At 45.2% G+C, this 19651-nt stretch overlaps 1 protein-coding gene across 1 annotated transcript in view; it reads left to right on the top strand.

The window, feature by feature from the left end:
* Positions 1–19651, top strand: part of GMDS (GDP-mannose 4,6-dehydratase) — a 476281-nt gene that overhangs the window by 70176 nt on the left and 386454 nt on the right. The window contains exons 2-4 of the mRNA XM_029242638.1: positions 9796–9840; positions 17758–17845; positions 19338–19447. Of these exons, the coding sequence (XP_029098471.1) occupies positions 9796–9840; positions 17758–17845; positions 19338–19447 (243 nt within the window). The remainder of the gene's footprint in view (positions 1–9795; positions 9841–17757; positions 17846–19337; positions 19448–19651) is intronic.

Here is a 19651-nt window from a genome sequence, read left to right as displayed (position 1 = left end):
TGTCATCATACACGAATAGTTACTAAACACTACGCTGTGTAGTTTTTTGTGTTTCTTAGTTTATAAAAACCATATCATAGTGCGTATTGTGTCTGCACCTAACAGACTTTTATGAGATAAAAGATTACAAAACATCTGATATTTTTCCAGTTTTATTGAGATATAATTGACACACAGCACTGTGTAAGTTTAAGGTGTGCAGCAGAATGGCTTGACTCACGTATGTTGTGAAATGATTGCCAGAGTAAGTTTAGTGAACATCCATCATTTCATATACATACAAAAAAATTTTTTTTCCTTTGTGGTAAGAACTCTTAGGTTCTGTTCTCTTTAACAACTATATATCAAGAGCAGTGTTGTTTTGTTTTTTTTTTGCGGTACGCGGGCCTCTCACTGTTGTGGCCTCTACCGTTGCGGAGCAGAGGCTCCGGACGCGCAGGCTCAGCGGCCATGGCTCACGGGCCCAGCCGCTCCGCGGCATGTGGGATCTTCCCAGACCGGGGCACGAACCCGTGTCCCCTGCATCGGCAGGCGGACTCTCAACCACTGCGCCACCAGGGAAGCCCGCAATCATTCTTAAAAATGGATTATTACAAAAGTAATTGATGATACTTATTTAAAAAAATTTTTTTACTAAACTTTATATGAGTTTTTATATACATTTATTAGTTAATTGAAAAGCTTTAAAAAAACTTCTGTGGTATCTTGTTTTGATTGAAACATTTTTATTTTGATTGAAGGAGAAGTAATATGGAAATAACACTGTAGTTAGGACTAGACAAATTGGTTTCATCTTCTGCCAAGTTCTCTCACTAGCTCTATGACCTTGAGTAAAGGATTTAAGCTTTCCAATCTGTGATCTGATCTGGAAAAATGGGGATAATATCAGCTATCTCACCAGGATGTTGTGGGATATAAATGGGAGAAATATCTTAGAGAACTTAGCAACCATAAAGAATTAGAGAAATGTAAGATGTTATTAATTTGATAGAAATAATAAATACTTTGAGGAACATATGTGCAGTAAGTAAGACTGCGTTAGCTATATCTACTAAAAGGTGTAGTGTAAGGTGATAACTTACCTGAATTTTAAGCCTGGTGTTTTGATAGAAAAAAAAAATACTCAGTTTTTCTAAATGGATGATCCGGATCTACCAAACGTAGTCAAGTATCCTGACTAAGTCATGCGTATTAGGGGAGGGAATAGCTGAGAAGCAAACCACTGTGTGGCTTGTCAGTATTACAAGCCTAGACCACAGGTGGATGGATCTGGTTGGACAGAATTAGGGACACCAGGCTTTCAGTCTGAGCCCCTGGCAAGGTTGGGAATTTGGAGCTGGGTGCTCCTGAGACCAGGATGGGGAGTCGTATACAGTCCCTATTGACGTGGACATCATTTCTCACCTGAAGGACCACACCCACCCGTCAACACCCTTACAAGACTCTGGTCTTCAGTAGAGTCGAGTCTGGATCCTGTTTTCCTGCTGTCCTATTAAGTCGAGATTTAAGAAGTACATGGTTGACATGTCCTCATACTGGATACACATTAAAAAATACGACTTTGAAGCTCCTTGAAAACAAAAGGTCATGGTTGAGTAGGAGCTAAGCTCCATTGCTGTTGGTGAAAGAGGGCGCAATGACAAGATGAAAACAGCCAAAAGGGTGAGCCTGCAGAAGTTCCACTGTCATAGGCGCTGTGTTGCGCTGAGCTGGTGGGAACGCGCCCAGGCTGTACGGCCTATGAGGCAGGGACTGGAGAGACTGCTGTCAGCAAGGTGGAGGCCCATGCTCTTCGATGTGGGATTTTCCCCCAAAGTGTTTTTCGATACCTTCTCTGAGTGGCAGAACCTTCGTGCATATTACAGCACAACCCAACAATAGACACCGAGACTCCCTGGTCCCCAGAATGGTGTTTTGCGGGTGAACGTGCCTGCAGAAACTCCATTCTTTCCCTGTCCTCTGCTCTGAGCGCCAGCTTTATTAGCTTGATGATACGCAGCTTTCTAGGTAGGTGCTTACACTTCTCCATGGACACCTGTGCGCACATGCTTGAATTTCATCTGTCTTTCAGTGACTTTAACTTATACAGATCACAGCTCTCATTTTGTATCTTTCTTCTGTGATTTACAATGTCTCCAGCTTGGTGGGGACTCCATTGTTGCAGATCAGGTCTGAAATGGCTCAGGGTGCCCATAACTGACATTTCTGTCATGGCGTGTGCCTGTGATAGGAATGGTCTTAACTGTTTATATCCCTGAAAGAAATTGGGTTAAAAAGAGCAAGAATATTTGCAAATAGTTAGGCCCTACTTGTCACCAACAGTGAACTGAAGTAACAACCGAATGTGCAGTAGAATGGAGAAAGATATAGTCATCAGTATCTGTGTGTCTTTTTGTTATTCTTCGGACCTTTTTAAAGTCGGTCAACAAAAGAGCATTTGCTTTGTCTTTCTCCATTAGCCAGGGCACAAACTCTACAAAGAAAGGCACAAGGAAATGCTAATAAATCAGGTAAATACTAAAATTTAATATTTCTTCTCTTTTCAGTACTGCATTTTTTTCTTCCAGGTTTAAAGTTTTTCATTAAGCATGGCCTTGCACCCTGGAGAAAGTGCAGCTCTGTTTTAGAGTACCTGCAAAAAATCATTTCCTCTATGCATCATTTGGACGATTAGAACTATGCAAGTATGTACTTTGCAAAGAAACAGCCTTTAATTAATTGTGTGGACTGTCACTTTGAGAGATAATGGGAAAGGGAAAAAGCTCTGTTTTCCATTTTTGGACAGTTTTAATTCATGTATGTATTTACTACAAAGAGATTATTTTAAGCACGAAGTTTACTGGTAATTTATTATTAACTTCTCTCTAGATCTGAACAAGTCTTTATCAATGTATTTGGAGCCCTGAGTTATACAAACTTTCAGTGAGTATATTGTTCTAAACTTGAAAGGAGTCATTCACAGCAGCACTGGACTGGTCAGCTAGCAGATCTTTAAAAGGGTTTTGACAGGGATATGCTTCTTGTATTTCCTCTGTTTTTCCCACCTTGATTTCATGCGCGAGGGTGGTGATTGATTTCCCCAGGGCACCGTGCCATCCAGTGTGGACGAGGTCACTGGGGAAGTAGTTCATCACTTTCCTTTTCTCCCCCAGCCCTGCCTCTGCCCTGCATGTGGCTCATGCATCTGCCGGTGCTCCCTGATAGCAGAGCACTTTGCTTAGCTGTGCGGGTTACCTGGCTGCTCTTCTCATCCTGTCCACATGTGGGTATGCTGATCCCTGTGAAACCAGCCTCGAAGTCTAATCCTATCTCGGCCAGGAAGTGCCTGGCTTCCCAGATATTCTCAGAGCAAGAGTGCAGGGGCTAAATCTCTTCCTTCCTTTCTGCCCTCTATTCCCTGACACCTATGGCCAAGGGAATGTTTGAAACTCACTAATCTGTGACACTTTGCTTTGTTAATAAATTCTATAGAGACCAAATTTTATGTTAAAACATCTGTAGGCCCATCATTATGGAGTGATTGATCCTATTAGTGGAGCAGATTGCCATATAAATCATTAGAAATATATACGTGGTGCAGATCCTTGCTCTGTTTACTAGCTGGGATATCGGGCAGGTTACTTGGTCTCAGTTCACTTCAGTTTGCTCTTTTGTGAAATAGAGATAATAGTGCTAACTACATAGGGTTACTGTGAAGATTGAAAAGTTAATGATCGTAAAGCACTGAGAGCGTGGCTGACGTAGCCTAAGCACTAAATAAGTGCTTACTCTTGTTTTTAATACTGTTATCGTCATCATTTGTAGTAATTCCAGGTCACGTGAGGACTTTTGTTTCTCTCTGAAGGGTAGAAATTTTAGCATGAGTGTCAAGAAAGGGAGACTGGGAGAGAGAAAAAGCACAGGGGTTCAAACTGAAGGAGCTTCCGTTTTAAAGAGGCGAGAATGTGGGCAGGAGGCCCCCTGGGGGCACTTGTATTCATGTGGAGATGGACAGGCTAGCTCATGCTTGATGCAGCTGCATTACGTACCCCCAGCACACACGTGTGTGCTTGATGAATGCCTTAGGATTTACTTTTGAGGGTTTTTAAACGTCTCTGGGACGGTGTTGGAGTGTGTGTGCTGTCCTTCTTCTAAGAGTATAATTAGAAATTATCTTTGTATACCTTATTAGCAGCTCTTCCCTCTAATCCCACTTTTCTTACAGCACTTGCCTAAATCACAGAAATGTGTTTTGCTGTGATGAGGTCGGTAGTGCTACAAGTGCTGGGTTGTGCAGATGTCCCTGGAGTTCAGGTTTTGGTGTTTTCGTTCTTCTTTGCTCATTAAACTAAGAGTTTACAATAGTCATTTGCAGTTTGAAAGGAACGTGGATTTTAAACCAGGTTATCATGGGAGTTCTGCCACTAAAAATCTGCTAACCTGCTTCCAAATAGTTTCTGAGTGGCTTTTAGGAGATAAAAATGAGTCAATTTTATATATGTTCTAGATGCTTAGAAGAAAAAACCAATTGGAGAAATACAGCCTACTAGAAAAATATATAAGAAATATAAAAGATAAGAATAAATAATTCCCAGAAGAAATAGTACACACAGTCATAAACACAAAAACCTTTTCAGTCTTTATACTAATCAAAAAATGAAAAGAATACCAGCATTTTTTAACCTAGCAAACTGAAAAAAAAATTTTCTAAGATTAACCTTTTAGTTCATTTCTTCCCTCTATGATATTTTATTTTTAGTTTACAGTTGGCCATAAGACTTAACATTAGAATCTTTTGAAATTGAATGTTAATTTGAAATTAACATTAGAAACATTTTGAAAATACTTTGGGGAAAGATATCAGGGCAATGGTAGAGCAATGTGTAGTCTGATGGGGGGTATCCAGCCTCTTTCTAAAATGTTGCCTTTAAGCTTCAGCTCATCACAATTTCCTGGGAGGTCCTGGTTTGCAGCAGAGCCAGTGTCACTTATCCATGTGCCATGTGCGCGTGTGAGGTGTGTGTGCAGCCGCTGAGCACCTCCTTGGGGGCTCTTTCCCCAGCAGGGGGTCTGCAGGAAGGGGTGGTTAGAAAGGAGTATCCATCAGTCTTTGCTATGCAGGGGTTGTTGATCGCTCCTTCTACCGGGAGGTAAATCAAAGGGAGTGAAAGGCAGTTCTTGGGGGTTGGGGGCGACCTCAACTTTTATGGGGAAATAATCTTCAGCTTTAAAGACTACAGGAGGCGAGGTTATTTATATGTTTTGCACATGGATGGCGTCCTTGTGTCCAGCCAGCCAGTTACTGCTCCCTCTCCTGACACTTGCTGGCTCTGTTCTCGTTCTTCCCTCTGGTTCGCAACTGTACACATGAGTCCAGTCTATTCGTTTTAGCTCTTTTCACAGTTCTTAGTTAAAAATTCTGAGGTCTGAGAGATCTGGGTTTTTTTGTTTGTTTGTTTGTTTGTTTTGCGTTATGAGGGCCTCTCACTGTTGTGGCCTCTCCCATTGCGGAGCACAGGCTCCGGACGCGCAGGCTCAGCGGCCATGGCTCACGGGCCCAGCCGCTCCGCGGCATGTGGGATCTTCCCGGACTGGGGCACGAACCCGTGTCCCCTGCATCGGCAGGCGGACTCTCAACCACTGCGCCACCAGGGAAGCCCGAGAGATCTGTTTTCACTTTTCTTACTTTCTTTCCTTTTTTTTTTTTTTTTTTCCACATTCTGCTACCTCCTAACTCTGTGACTGGACACTAAACAATTAATGTTTTTAGTCTCAGTTTCCTGAGCTGCAAAATAAGACAGTGGGATTAATAATCCCTGTGGTCTTTTGAGTTCTGTGAGTGTGACAGAGATTTTATCCAGTGCTTTGTGCTACAAGTGTGAGCCAGGTGAAAATACTTTTCCCGTGCATTCTGCCTCTGGAATCTTGGCACTGTGGTGGCTAATCTTCCCATCTGAAGTCTTCATTCTAATTCAAAGCAGCATCTTCTGTTAATCTTTGAGGTGTCTGTACTTCTCTCATTGGAGGTACAGATTACTTTGATATTGTAATTGCAATTAGGTGAAAATGCTTATTTTAGAGTAATTAGGGCGCATAGACTTACAGCGTGTGGCAGGCAGTGTGGACGAGTGCTTTCTCTCCTTACAGGGGTGGTATTGTACTTCCCAGTGCTTGAGGTGATCTAAACAAGGGAATTCATTTTACTAGAGGCCTGGTTTCTTCAGCCCAGCACTGCTCATTATCTTACCCTCTTCAAAGAAGCTGCCCAACGGTGCTTCGGCAGAAACATAGGCTGATTTAGGCGCAGCTCAGAGGGGCCGGGTTCTCAAGTTGCATCTGAGAAGCTGTCCTTTTCACTTGTCCTGTGGGCTAGAAGTGAATCCATGTTTGGAGAGAGAAGAGGAATGCTCTCTCCTCTCTGCAGGAAGGTAGGTGGCCATACGTTTGAGGACATGGGTGGGTATGAGGCCATATGTGTGTGGACATGGGTGGGTATGAGGCTCGGTCAGGGCTGTTTCAGCCTTCTGTGGCCTTCGGGAGAAGGGGGAAACTTTCTGCACTCCCTTCAGCTTTTTATAGATGTGAAATTTTAGGTAATTTTTATCTTATAGTCAAGATAGGATTCAACTTCTGGAATTACTGTGAATTGTATAGGTGTGTATCTGGAACATTACATGAAAGGTGAAGCACAAGGACGGGGGCTGCAGGCACCAGGCACGCCGGAATCCTCCCGTTTGGGACCCTTGGCAGTGGCCCTGCCGCCTGGCTCGACAGCCTGAAACCTACATCCCAAGTCCACCTCCAGACACTGCTTCCAAGAGGCAGTGGTGCCCATATGAGGCTGGAGAAGGCCCCGGCCCTGTGTCCTGCCTCCCCCCCCCGAGCTCTGGGCTGTCCTAAAGTTACAGGACCTTCTGCATTTGGGTCACTTGGTTAAAACTAGAAGGACTGTTTAATCTGTAAGATACCCTGTCATGCAAAGTGACTAAATCAATTTGGTTTAAAAATGAGTCTGTTATGGTCTTTTTATTGCTTTGTTGGGCTCTGACACGCGCTGGTGGGCCCCAGGTGGAGGAAGTGGTTTCCCAGGGCACAGTCGTGGGAGCCCCGGGTTCTAGTCCTGGCTTCCCCTCTCGTGGGTGCCACCAGGCGGGCCCCTAACCTCCACGGGCCTCCCTAACTCCCGTGCCAAGGGGCTGCCTGCCTTCCCGGTGAGTTCCTGGAAGAATAAGACAGAAAATATTTCTGTGTCTTGAAAATGTTAAAGCTGTGGTGCATACTTCCAACTGTACAACGTTTAATGTGAAATGGAGACTGTCTTCATAACCATGTGCAAAACCGAATTGAAAAGAGTCCCGGTTGGGGTGCTGGCTCTCCAGTGAAAGCGTCTCCTGTCACGAGGCGTGAGCCCAGGCTGGAGCCGGTCCCAGATGAGTTGTGCTCGTCGTGAGTCGGACATTTAGGCCGTCAGCTCCTCGGGTTCCAGCAGTCGAGAGTCAGATGTCATGTTGGCTGTGGCTCTCAGTTGCCGTGACGTTGTGGTTTTCCATCTGGGGGAGGTGCTGTGCGACCGGCCCGTTCTCCTAGAGGGGCTTCAGTGCAGGGGTCTGGGGGCCGGGGGCGGGGGGGCCAAGGGCCTCGCGCTGCCGCGGTTCCCACATTGTGCGGCCGGCCCTATCACTTGGGAGACCTGGCAAGGAAGTGAGGAGGAAGCAGGTGCCACTACTGGGGCAGAATGTTCCAGCCTGGCTGGAAAGTTTGAGGAGGGCCTGGGTGAGAAGAGCAAGACCTATTGACAGGGCTCAGCCCTGGGCAGGCCTGTTTCACATCAGCCTCTGAATAGTCACAGCCCCTCCCCACGGTCTCACCTCTGCCTTTTTGTTTTTAAACATTCTCGGCAACCGTGGTGGAGCACAGAGCATTTTAACTTTTTATTCCAAGAGAAAAAGTAAAACTGTGAAAAGTGCAGTGTTGCCTGCTTCAAAATGACACCACCACCACCAAGAGCAAAACAAAATGTACTTTCTAGGGCTGTCCGACCTACTGTAAAATTATTATTATTGTTGTAAATGCTTTTTCTGTTAAGCTGTTTTCAGAATTATAAGACTATTGATTATCCTCAAGTTTCTGATGGTCCTGTAGATTGACCTGGCTTGTCGGGGTGTGAATTGTTCAGCTCTCTTATCTGGCTTACTTTGCATGTTGGGTGTGTAAAACCACACAATTGTGCATATATCCTAAGATTGAGAGGAAAAGGAATGTGCCAGACCATTTCTCTTCTTCTCCACATGAGTCTGTAAACCAGAATATTTATGTCAACAAGTCAGAAGAAAATTTGACGGGGGTTTTAATGAACCACAAAATGTATCCCTTGTCGCCCTCGCCTTGTCATCCTGCCTGAATTCACGCGTGACTTCTGCGTTAATGCAGCAAGCGCCCTCGCGGCAGCCCTCTCATTTTCAGGACCCATAGGGTGTCTCCAGTTCCAGCTCTAAGTCAAGCAATGATAGGAATAAAACCTGCTTTATTTTTCTTTTTCCTGGAATATCTGGTAGGAACTTTTGAAGCTCAAAGGGATATTTTAAGCTTTTACAAACTGAGGAAACCAAAGGAAATCCAAATATTCCCAACCAGTTTTGAGCACACAAGTTTCCAGTAGTTGGAGCCTCTCATTTTTATGTTAAGTCTGGTTGGGATAGAGGGGACTTGCCCAGGCTGAAAGCAGAAGGGCAGTTACAGGATTGATTGTGAAATATCCACCCAGCTCATTTTCTGAGCAGGGCTGGTGATGTTCTACCGTATCTCTAGAACCCTGATTTTGTGCCTTGTGGCCTCTTAACAGTTTAATTAGATGGCTTTCATACTTTCTTTCCCTAAAAGTGGCGCATGAGGTATTTTACCTAGAACCTCCACCCTCACCTAGACATTTTTAAAGAATTTAAAAAAATGAGCTGAGAATCTCTGTGTTTAGTCAGACACTGTCATCTTAACGTAGAGATTAACTGCATGATTTAAGATGCGCACAAATGAAGTTCCCATTATTTCATAAAAAGTAAGCACCTCGCTTTTACTGAACTCCGCGTGTGCGTGCGCCTGCACGTGTATTCAGGGCTAACGCCAGCGCCATCGTGTCTACGGCCCGCCCCCACCCCACCTTCAAACCCCAGACCCTTTCTGAGGTGACTTTCCAGACCCTTGGGCTCGAAGCCAAGGCCACCAGTGCCGGGAGGGCCTCCCCTGAGGGCCCACACCTCCTCCTCTCCCCGTGGTAGCTCTTTCCAGTGGCGTCAACACCGCTGTGCTCTCAGCCTCCTCCCCGCACTCGCCCTGCCCCCTCCCCAGGCCCCGCAGCTCCTGTCTCATCCCTGCTCCAGCGTCTCCTTCTGTACAGCACCCCCAGAAATAGATTCCTGTTTTATGTCCCAGGAGCACCAAGCCCTTCTGCTTGGCCGCACACGTGTTGCGTGTTTCACAGGGCTAGTAAGCGGCAAAACCTAAAGCAGATCCATCAGCTTTTGAAGCTTCCTGTTCTCCCTGTTGCCCCCATGTGTCCCTGGATTTCAGTTTCTTTCCCTGTGCACGTGGTGATGCCAACGCCTTCCCACGCTCCCGTGGGCACAGACGAACGCCCGTCTATGGGAGGCTTAGTGGACGGCACAGCACCACTCCGTGTTTATGTCGGATGTTGTCTGTATTATTTTCATGTCGGTTGCCATGAGCCTTATTTAAGTTCCTAGAGCCTCTGAATGCTGTTTTCAAAACCCTTAGTCTTGGCCACGATGGGTCTGACCGTTGTTGATGTTCCTTGTCTTCCAGGACGGCTCCTACTTGGCCGAGTTCCTGCTGGAGAAGGGCTACGAGGTGAGTCCCCTATGAGCCGGCACAGGCCGACGGGATACCGTGGACACCGTGGCCTCCCGCTTCCTCTCTGCTGTCCTTCTGTGTGTGTTTCCACGGAAGCTCTGATAACAAGTCCAAATCAGGGGAAGAATGTGCCTCTTGGCTGGTCACAGCGCCAGCTCATTGTGCTGTTTATCTGCTGGCGCGCTGGCAGCCCCCCGCCCCCCATTCTTGCTGTTTCCCTGCTTTGCACGCTTCCCGCGTTCTCAGCTAAACCAGCAACCAGGTGGGCTGAACGCTGTACCGTCCTTAGGGTTAATTTATGATGTCATGTGTTACATAAAAAAGTCCCACTCACGGCGAAGTCACTTAATTCGGAAATTGCACAGAGCAGTAAAAACTAAGCTGATCCCTGGCAAGCCTGAGTGCAAAGTTGACACTTGGAGATGCTTGCTTTCCAGTCGGCAGCCAGTACTTCGTGGAAGCTGGAGCTTCTGCGTTTGCTGCTCTTGCCCTTGTCGTCCTTTTCTCCTTCTCGTCCTCCTCCTTACACGCTTTCTGCTTTCCTTGAAAGAAACAAGGGTTTTACATATTAAATGGATGTATCTTAGCATGTACATCTTACACTTTATAAGAACTGTTTTCGGATGTGCACATCTCTAGAAATCTCTGTGCTCCTCAGAAGACAGAAGCCTACGCAGTGGCACATGTTCTCTGGCCTGATTTGGGGGGTGTTTACCTTAATGATTTTGGACGCCATGTTTTTTCCAGTCGCAGGTACATTGTTTAAAAAATGCGCACCGTGGACAAATGCAAAAACAATAGCAAGGAATTTGGCATTTAAGTACCAACAGGATTTGAAGGAAAGGAACCTAGTTTTCTTACTGTAATGCATAATCTTTTCTGTGAACTTTGACTTTTAGACTTTGATTAATAGCAGATATGATTAGACCTTCTGTGCCTTTATCTAATAATGGCTACTTCTACATCTTGTAATGATATCAAAAAAAGGCAAATGTAACTATGGAAATAGGCATGTACACATATGTTCATATACATAGATTCCTATAATAATTGAGCAATCAATTCATACGCTGCAGAGCAGAGGATTTTAGAGTTATGTGTAGAATAGAAGTATTGGTTTTAGGTGAAGACTGATATTTATTCAGGCTGGACTAACTTGATGCTTTAATAATTCTAAAAGGAAAGGTTTGTGAGAGAGACGTACTTATCTTGTTTCAGATGTTGGGACAGGCTAAGAGTCGTTTGGTGGCTGGAGCGGGGTGAGTGATTTGGCTGTGTACCGAGTGAGCCAAGAGAAGGAGCTACCTGAGTAATGGTGATGGGTCAGGACACCTTACCCCCAAACATGGCCCCTTGGCATGTGAATATTTTAAGCTGACGGAGTTTGAAAAAATAGCAGAAGTTTCTCCTGTTTATTTGTAATTGTTAGTGTAGTGTAGAGGAGGAGAACATTTTCCTCGACCCTCTTAAGGGTCCCTGGCTGGGTCTGAAAATTAAACTGAAAGCATACAGATGTATTTAATGTAAGTTTTCTGTGACATGGGAGCCTTCCTGAGAAAATGAGGATCCGAAGAGGCGGGTAAGCCCGAGTACTTGTGAGTTAGGTTAGGTGAGGAGGGACAGTGGTGGAGAAATGAGGTCCAGGGGTCTGCAGTAAGTGTAGGACTGGGCGTGGCTCAGCCAGGTCTGTTGGGTGGGATTCTTCCCAGCATCCCCTTGTCTTGGGACGTGAAGATGCTCCTTTCCTCCAGGTGTGGGGAAGGCACCTCCCACCTAGCTGCTTCAGGGGAGAAGGGTGGGGGGAAAGTCAGGGTGACCTTCGCACTTCTGTCATTTTCGCAGACTCGTTCAGCTTAAAATATGCAGTGTGCCCAGACACCATGCCCTGGCTGGTGCGTCCTGAGCCCCCCACCGTCCCCGCAGCTCGGGAAGAGAGAGGCGGTGTGTCAGCAGGAGTGCTCAAGCTGGGTGGGTCCCGAGATGCACTTCCGAAGTGGACGCGGGGCACTGAGGCATCGGATGCGGATGTGGCTGGCCCCGAGGGAGAGAGAGCCGGCGAGGAGGTGTGAGGCGCCCGGGAGGAATGGGGACGGGGGTCTGTCCGGACGCGGTAGGCGGTCAGCTTCCTCGGGCATCAGGATGGCGATGTCAGTGTTCCTGGGAAGGGCCCGGAGGATGGCGTGCCCAGGAGGCAGAGCTCCATGTAGGCGGCCTGTTCAGGAATTGCTGGACCCCTGAAGACGGGTCGTCATGCTCCTGAGTGGACCAGAGACTCAGGAATAAATCAGAATCTAGGCCAGCCAGGTGCGCTTCGGGTGTTTTCTTCCGCTAGCATCTGAAACTGTAAGAGCAGGTTGGATTCTGATAGAGACCATAGAAGGCCCACTCGGCAAATCACAGTTCGTGGGAGGGATGAGTCATTGAAACAGTGATTGGCAAGAGAGGAGAGGGCAGAAGGAAATACTCCCTGCAGTACAGGTGGAAGGTTCGGAGCTGCATGGCATGACCGGAAGTGATTCCTCCTTGGAGCACAGGGGAGTGTGAGTTTTGTAGGAATGGGGGCCGTGAGAGGGTGTTTATCTGTCCTGTCTTCAGTTTTCCTAGGCTGCTGTCTTCACTTTTAAGAGATTGGTGTAATTGGAGGGTCAGTTTATTAACTGGGACCTGATGATAGCACAGGCTTTTATCTTTTGGTGTTTAGGTCAAAGTAGATGTGAGAGTGATTTTTCGAAGAGGCTGCGTTGCACAAATTCCAGAATTACCACCAGCAGCCCCTGGTTGCTCCAGAACACGAGCAAAATAAATAACAGGGTTAGAAAATTGCCTCCCGTGAGATGAGAGGGGACACCCCTGTCCACACCTGAACCCAGAGGGCCAACGTCGGCAATTCTGGGCGAGCACCTCCTTCTGAGTCAGGGGTTCCCAGCGTTCAGCCTCAGAGCCGCCCGGGCCCCACTGAAGACGAGGCGGCTGAGTCCGGAGCCTTAGACCGGCCTTTCTAACAGCCCCCAGCTGTCGCGGTGGCTGCTTTCCTGGGTCCTATGGTGTGAGAACCACTGCAACTAGAGGTTCAAATGAGCTCTTTTAATGCCAAGGTGAAGCTGAACAGCATTTCTTAAGGTATCTTAATTTGGGGTACCTTGGTTCCCTGAGCTCTCATATTATTTTGGACCTAGTCTTTGTGGACCAGAAATAACTGGAAACAACATACTTTGGGGTAGCAAAGCGTCGCTGGGAACAAATGAACACTAGGAGGAAGAGCTGCAGATTCTGAGGGCAGGCTTGACCCTGAGGCTGAGATCTTCCTGCATAAGAAAGGGGCAGGCTTCCCTGGCCTTCGTGATGAGCACGGGGTGGGGTGGGGGGCGTGGACCCCGTGGACAGTCAGCTGGAGGGAAGCAGGTTGAGGAGCAGAGCCAGGTTGGCTGGGGAGTGACGATGGGGCAGCGAAGGTGAACACACGCCTGTGCGTGGAGGTGACGTAGTGCAGTTAGTCAAAGCAGCAAAGTAAAGGTACGAAAAGCCTGGCTAACCTTGAAGCAGAGGGAGATGTTTGTGTATGCCTTGAAAGGGAGTCTCATATGTTATAGATTAACTAGTTATGCTTAAATACCTCGTCTGACCACACACCTTAGATTTCTGAAGCTGCGGGGCCTGGTCACCTAACGTGTCCTCTGAAATCCGTGCATCTGATCATGTTCTTTTTTTTCAATTCACGATATATTATGAACGTCATTCCACGTCAAGGCATAGGACTACTTCATTTTTTGGCCGTGCCATGCGACATGCGGGATCTTAGCTCCCTGACCAGGAATCGGACCCTTGCCCCCTGCATGGGGAGCACGGAGCCTTAACCACTGGACCGTAAGGGAGGTCCCGTCTGATCATGTACTGAATGAACAATGTAACGTAAAAAAGATGGATTGCTTCATCCCGGGTCCACTCCTCACTGAGAAGGGAGACCCTTTCAAGGTTTAAAGTTAACGCTGCTGGTTTCTTGAATTTTGCTCCAGATTAAACATGGGGGTGGGGCATAAAGATAAAGAGAATGGATCTAACATGTGTTCATTATTTATAGAATGTCTGTAGGTATCATCTCATGATGAGGAGAGCCAAGAATTCTCAGCGTTTATAGAAAACCATCTTTATGGCTTTAATTCTACACATTGTTGAAATGCAGAGGGTAATTCTCCTTGGTACCGTGTCAGGCCGCTCAGAGCAGGGAGGTGAGCGAGGCCATCCAGCTCGCGGTGGCGAGGCAGCCCCTGAGCTGGGTGCTGGACTCCGTCCTTATCCTTTCCCGCCACTTGCTGGCTCCGCGGCCTCTCGGAGACTTAGATGATGAGTGCACGTGTCCCCAAGGTCGCCACCAAGGTCAGGTGAGACACACGTGGACAGCAGTCCAGAGGAGCTCTGTGGGCCTGTGGAGCTTAGTCTTACAGGACAGGCGGGTGGCACACTGCTTGGTGCTGACCGGCCGAGGGACACAGATTTTGTAGGAGGCCCTCGGTCCAGTCTGTTACTTGGCATCAGGAAAGGGCGGGCGTGTGACGTTGCCCGGGTCCCGGCTCTGCGCGTGCTCCTTCCCGTCGCCAGGGAAAGAGGGAAACCACAGGAGTGAAGCTTCCTGTGAAGGTGCCTCTGGTTTCAGGTGCCTTCCTAGCATCACTGTTAGCAGATAAGCCAACAATATACTTTTGTACTTATTTTGTGCAAAATACAAAGAGAAACCAGAAAAATGAAAGACAAAGTCAAACCCTTTAAAAGCTAGAATGTATCTGGGAATATGTGAGAAATCTATATTAATTAACTTGGTAACAATGACAACACAGCAAATCAGAATGTAAAATTAGAGAATAGGTAAATCGTGGGTTTCCCTTCCAGGAGAGGAACTGTAACCAGGGGGCCTCAGGAGAGCAGAAAAGAAATGGGGTGTACGGACTGTGCAGTCATCCCTGGGAGACTGTTTGTTAGAACTGGAGTTCCTGTGCTTCCGTTCTTGATCTGTGGATCCTTTTTTCTGAGTTGTTGGTAATCCTATTGATAGAAGCCTGGGTGCAAAAAAGTCAAAGCTTTTTGTGGCTTTCGCTCTGAAACCATACTGAGTGTTGGCACGATGGGCTACGTCCACCTTTAACAGAACCACGTGCTGGTGGCGTGGTCTCAGGCAGCGTCTTCACCTGTAAGATGGGAGTCACGATACGAAGGTGGTTGTGAAGGTTCAGTGATTTAATGTCCACAGAGAACAGTGTCTGTGCACGGTCACTGCCATGTGTGTGCTGATGTGACCGACGTCATCTAGACTTTTCAGAAGCAGGTTGCATTAAACATCCCTGGGAGGCATCCTTGCCTCCAAGAGAAATCTAGACACTGAAGAATTTAAAATCCAGTGGTAATAATTTTCTATTTTCTCGACTGTAATCAATCAATCCGTCAGTCAGCATTTCTGTGCATTTATACTGCCTAATCTGACTCTGGGTTTTGAAGTCAAACCAACTTTGTTCTGACATCGTGAGAACTTGAAATTTTCCTTTTCATCACTTAGTTAAATGGAACTTGAAATTTTTTTGTCAAAAATGCTCACTTCTGTTTAACACCTTAGTTTTTCAGAAATTTTGTTTTTGAACTGCTATAATTTAATAACGATTTTAATTAATTTTATCAGGAATCAAATTTAGCTCATTCATCTTTTCACTTTGGTTTCCTAACTCGTTTCTTTTTCTCCAAAAATCCTTATAAAAACAAACAAAAAATCCTGCCTACCTCCCTTCTGTAAAGAAAAAGCCGCTAATCTCACATTCTTAACTAGATCATCCAGTTTGCACACATTTTGGCTTGTCTTAAAGTTTGTATTTCACCTGTCTCAGAAGTAGACAGACTCAGCTTTCATTAGCTCTTAGAATAATACTTGCTGTCATGGAGTAAGCATTTGGCAGGTCTTTCTTTCCCTGTATACACATACCAAAAGTTGGAAGTGAGGGGAAATTAAAACACAGCTTTTTTTTTTTTTTTTTTTTTGTATTAAAAAAAAGACCCAAAACTAGTGCTTAATGTGTTTGGTTGTAAGTGTGACAGTGAAGTCCTATGTTATTTATTTGCTGTGACTTTGGGTAATTGTCTGATTTTCATACTGCATCCATCAATGTCATTGAATATTTTTATCAGTCCTTTATGTTGATATAAAATGTATATGTATATAGCATTTCTCTTTGTTTTGGGCTGTTGGGATATGTGACTTATCCAGAAGCCAGCAATCAAGAGAAAAAAATAGACTAAATCATATTATTATTTTTTTCATTGTCAAAGCTAAATTATCTGTTTTTAGAACATATGAATTCCTCTCTATCCAATGAAATCAAGCTCAGCTTACATCTGAGATCTCCGTATTTCAGAAATAACTTTGGTGGTAAACACCAGTTTTGATATGTATAGGTGTATATGTGAACTTGGTTTTTATTAAACAAAGTTTATTAAGTTTACAGAGTAGTTGAACTTTATAATTAACAACTTGAAAAACTGGAGATCATGAAGTTGAATTAATTCTAAGCTTAATGTAAGTATTATTCTCTCTACTTTTAAATTACGTAATGGATACGTAAACCCAAATTGCAATTTAATGTTTCCTAGATTTTACTGTTTGCCTCCCGAAATGTCAACCAAGTTTGTGATGTTCCTGTCTTAAAATATTTTCATGTTTACAAAATTTTCTTCGGTTTAGTTCTTTTGGAAAATAATGTGGTTTTAGCTCTTTGGCTAAAGTATCTAACCAACAGAATTATTAATTGTGGGTGTGTTGTATCCTTTGCAGAAGTCAGTTTCTCATGTATGCCATGTAAAGTGACGATGACATTTCTTTCTATTTGAAAGAAAGTCTTATGTGCTTATAATTTCCCCCCTGCACTTGGAATATTTGAGTCATGCCAAGGATTAGTTTTTGTTCGAAATAGACAGAAAACGATTGAGTTAAAATATAGAAGTGTATTCAGCTGCAAATGAAACTGCCCAGCCTTAGAAGGGACGCTTCTAAAATGAGAGAAGGACTAAAACCGCCACCAGCAGCATGGGGACATGGGCAGCCGGTGACATGAGCTGGTATGAGCACTGGCAGCACAAAGAAGGGAGTGAGACCAGGTCCTGAACAATGTCTCTAATGTATCAGACACAAATAGTCTTTTCTTCAGCATCGGACAGGTATGTGTTCTGGTTCCAATGACTTTTTTCCCTCACACTTGTCATGGTTAAGTCAAAGATAAAAATTTAAAAAGAAATCCTCCCTTCATTTGAGTTTCCTTCGTGCCTTAAATCTTACAGGACGTAAGTCTCGGCCCTGACCTATGCCATTTAGCTTTCTTAGCTTTTCCACACAGCTGCATAAAAGCAACGGCTCCCTGATTCTCTTGTGGACCCAGATACATATTTATTTAAAGAATCGGTGCCAGATGGAAAGCTCGGAGGGCACTGGGCAGGGCTGGAGGCATCAGAGCCCTCTCCTCGTGCTCTGGGTTGAAGAGCGGTCCAGGCTGTGTGACCGATACGGCCTCGCCTGGTCTGTCTTCGGTTTCAAATTGAAGAGATATTTTTGTCAGCAGTAGGACCGTAAGTGTGTGTGTGTTTGGAAAAGGAGACATTTGAGTATCTACAACTAAGCACTCACTGTGAAGTCACGTCATTATCTAATTACTTTCGTCGGGATTGGCAGTAGAAACACTGGAGAGGGATGGAGGGAGCTGCCAGTGGGCGGGGGCGGGGTGGGGGGAGAGTGAGCCGCAGAACTCCTGCTTATTTAAAATAAGGTCTTTAAATGACAGTTATATGATTTTTCACGAAGCTAAACATTAGCAGAATAACGTTGCTTACGAATCCTCACTGCATATTTATAACTTATTCTTATCCTTGCACACGATAAAAATGCAGGTCCATGGAATTGTACGGCGATCCAGTTCATTCAATACTGGTCGAATTGAACATCTGTATAAGAACCCCCAGGCTCATATTGAAGGAAGTAAGTCATTTTCTTTCTCTAAACTCTCTTTCTGTGTAACTTCCTATATTATGATAAGGTGTTTTCAAATGTCATTTTTCTCAAAGCCCATCAAATCGCAGTTATTTACCCATGAGTTACCTGCACTGAATGCTATCCGCACGCTTTGAAAGCCCTTCACTGCCTGCTGCCCTGGGCCATGGTGTCACCGCGGTTAGGCCGTCACGAGGGTGCCATCAGGTGAGGCTGCTCGAGAGGCCAGAGCAGACAAGCCTTTGATCACCCGTCTCCAGGTGTCCCTATGCCCTCGAGTCAGATCAGCTCCACACTCAGAGCCCTCCTCTGCTTTTCACGTTTGGTCTCATTTAATCAAGTCAAGCAGTCTTTGTACATTTATTTAATTTTAGAAATAATTGGTGAAGACAGGTCCAAAAGCAGATGGCAGTCAAAAATATATTTAAATTGCTTTACAGGCGGTTGTCAGTATTTGCAGTCGTTTGTTATTTTTGGTAACACAATTGCAGGGAGTACATCACACAGTTGCCGTGTTTTCTCATTTGACCTTGACAGCAGTTCCTGAGGTTGTGAATGAGACCATATTACAGATGGAAGCAGAGAGAGGGTGTGACTTTATCAAGCTTCCATAACACGCGAAAGACAGAGCTGGGACGAGGACACAGGGTGTTTCCCGCCAGCAGGGATGATTCAGGTGGCTTGTATTCACCTCAGGGCCCTGAACATTGGAAGGTTTGGGCTAGTTGTACAGGTAGTGATGTCATCAGGAAGATGACCTACTAGTACACTTTCCACCTTAATATTTAGGTTAGTCAGTGAATCCTCCGTGAAAATTATCATCATTTTGTGCAAAGTGTAGAATGATACTGCCATTGGACCTAGATGTAGGTCAGTATTATGTAAAATTAATGAAAGTATCCAGTTAGCAGGATGCCCATCTGCCTGTGTCACCTTCTTACACTAGTGAAGTCAGTGTGAGGATCTGCTTAGATCTGGGGTCAGAACAAGCTAGCTATCCTTTAATCAGTTACGTATACGTCAGGCACGTCATGGATGGTTTAAGGACTGATGTTTACGAAGGACTGAAAAATCGCTACATAAAAGTATCTGAGTAGAGCTGTCTTCACTACTGTCAACGTGTTAACATGTTTCGTTCGAGGGTATACGCATTATTTCCAGATTTTCTTTGTCTGAATCTCATGTGACATGTCTTACAGCCACCGGGGCGTCGTAAGATACGCTGATTGTGTAACATCTGTCATGATATTATGTTTTTTTAAAAAGCTCATCTGAGTTTTTACAAATCCTTCATAGACGTAGCAACAAATGGGAATCTCTTTCTACTATTTAGCTTCTTTACAGATGACGGTTACAGACTGCTACTCCAGAACCAATCTGGTTTTCAGACTTTCAGGATATACATTTCAGTGTTGCTGTGTTAAAAAATTGGGCCTACGTTGTTTCCTTCTATCTAATGATATGTGTTTCAATCCTAAAGACATGAAACTGCACTATGGTGACCTCACCGACAGTACCTGCCTCGTAAAGATCATCAATGAAGTGAAGCCGACCGAGATCTACAACCTCGGAGCCCAGAGCCACGTCAAGGTGAGCCGTTTTCCTTATCGTGGTTCCTCTGGCTGTGTTCCTGAGTTCTGTATTTTACCCTTGTCCGTTGCTTCTTCACACAGTACGGCAGCCACTAATCCTGGTCCTGGAGTTTGATTCTTGGTATTAGTTTGGGTATTAATGAGTCCTTATAGAAACGCTAATATATATTTTTTAAAGTGTATTTTCTGTTATTGAACAATG

The sequence above is a fragment of the Monodon monoceros genome, unplaced genomic scaffold (assembly GCF_005190385.1).
Source record: "Monodon monoceros isolate NGI ecotype Baffin Bay Population unplaced genomic scaffold, NGI_Narwhal_1 Super_Scaffold_3, whole genome shotgun sequence".
Classification (NCBI taxonomy): Eukaryota; Metazoa; Chordata; class Mammalia; order Artiodactyla; family Monodontidae; genus Monodon; species Monodon monoceros.
The sequence above is the reverse complement of the archived record's forward strand: the minus strand, read 5'-3'. Positions and strand labels throughout refer to the sequence as shown.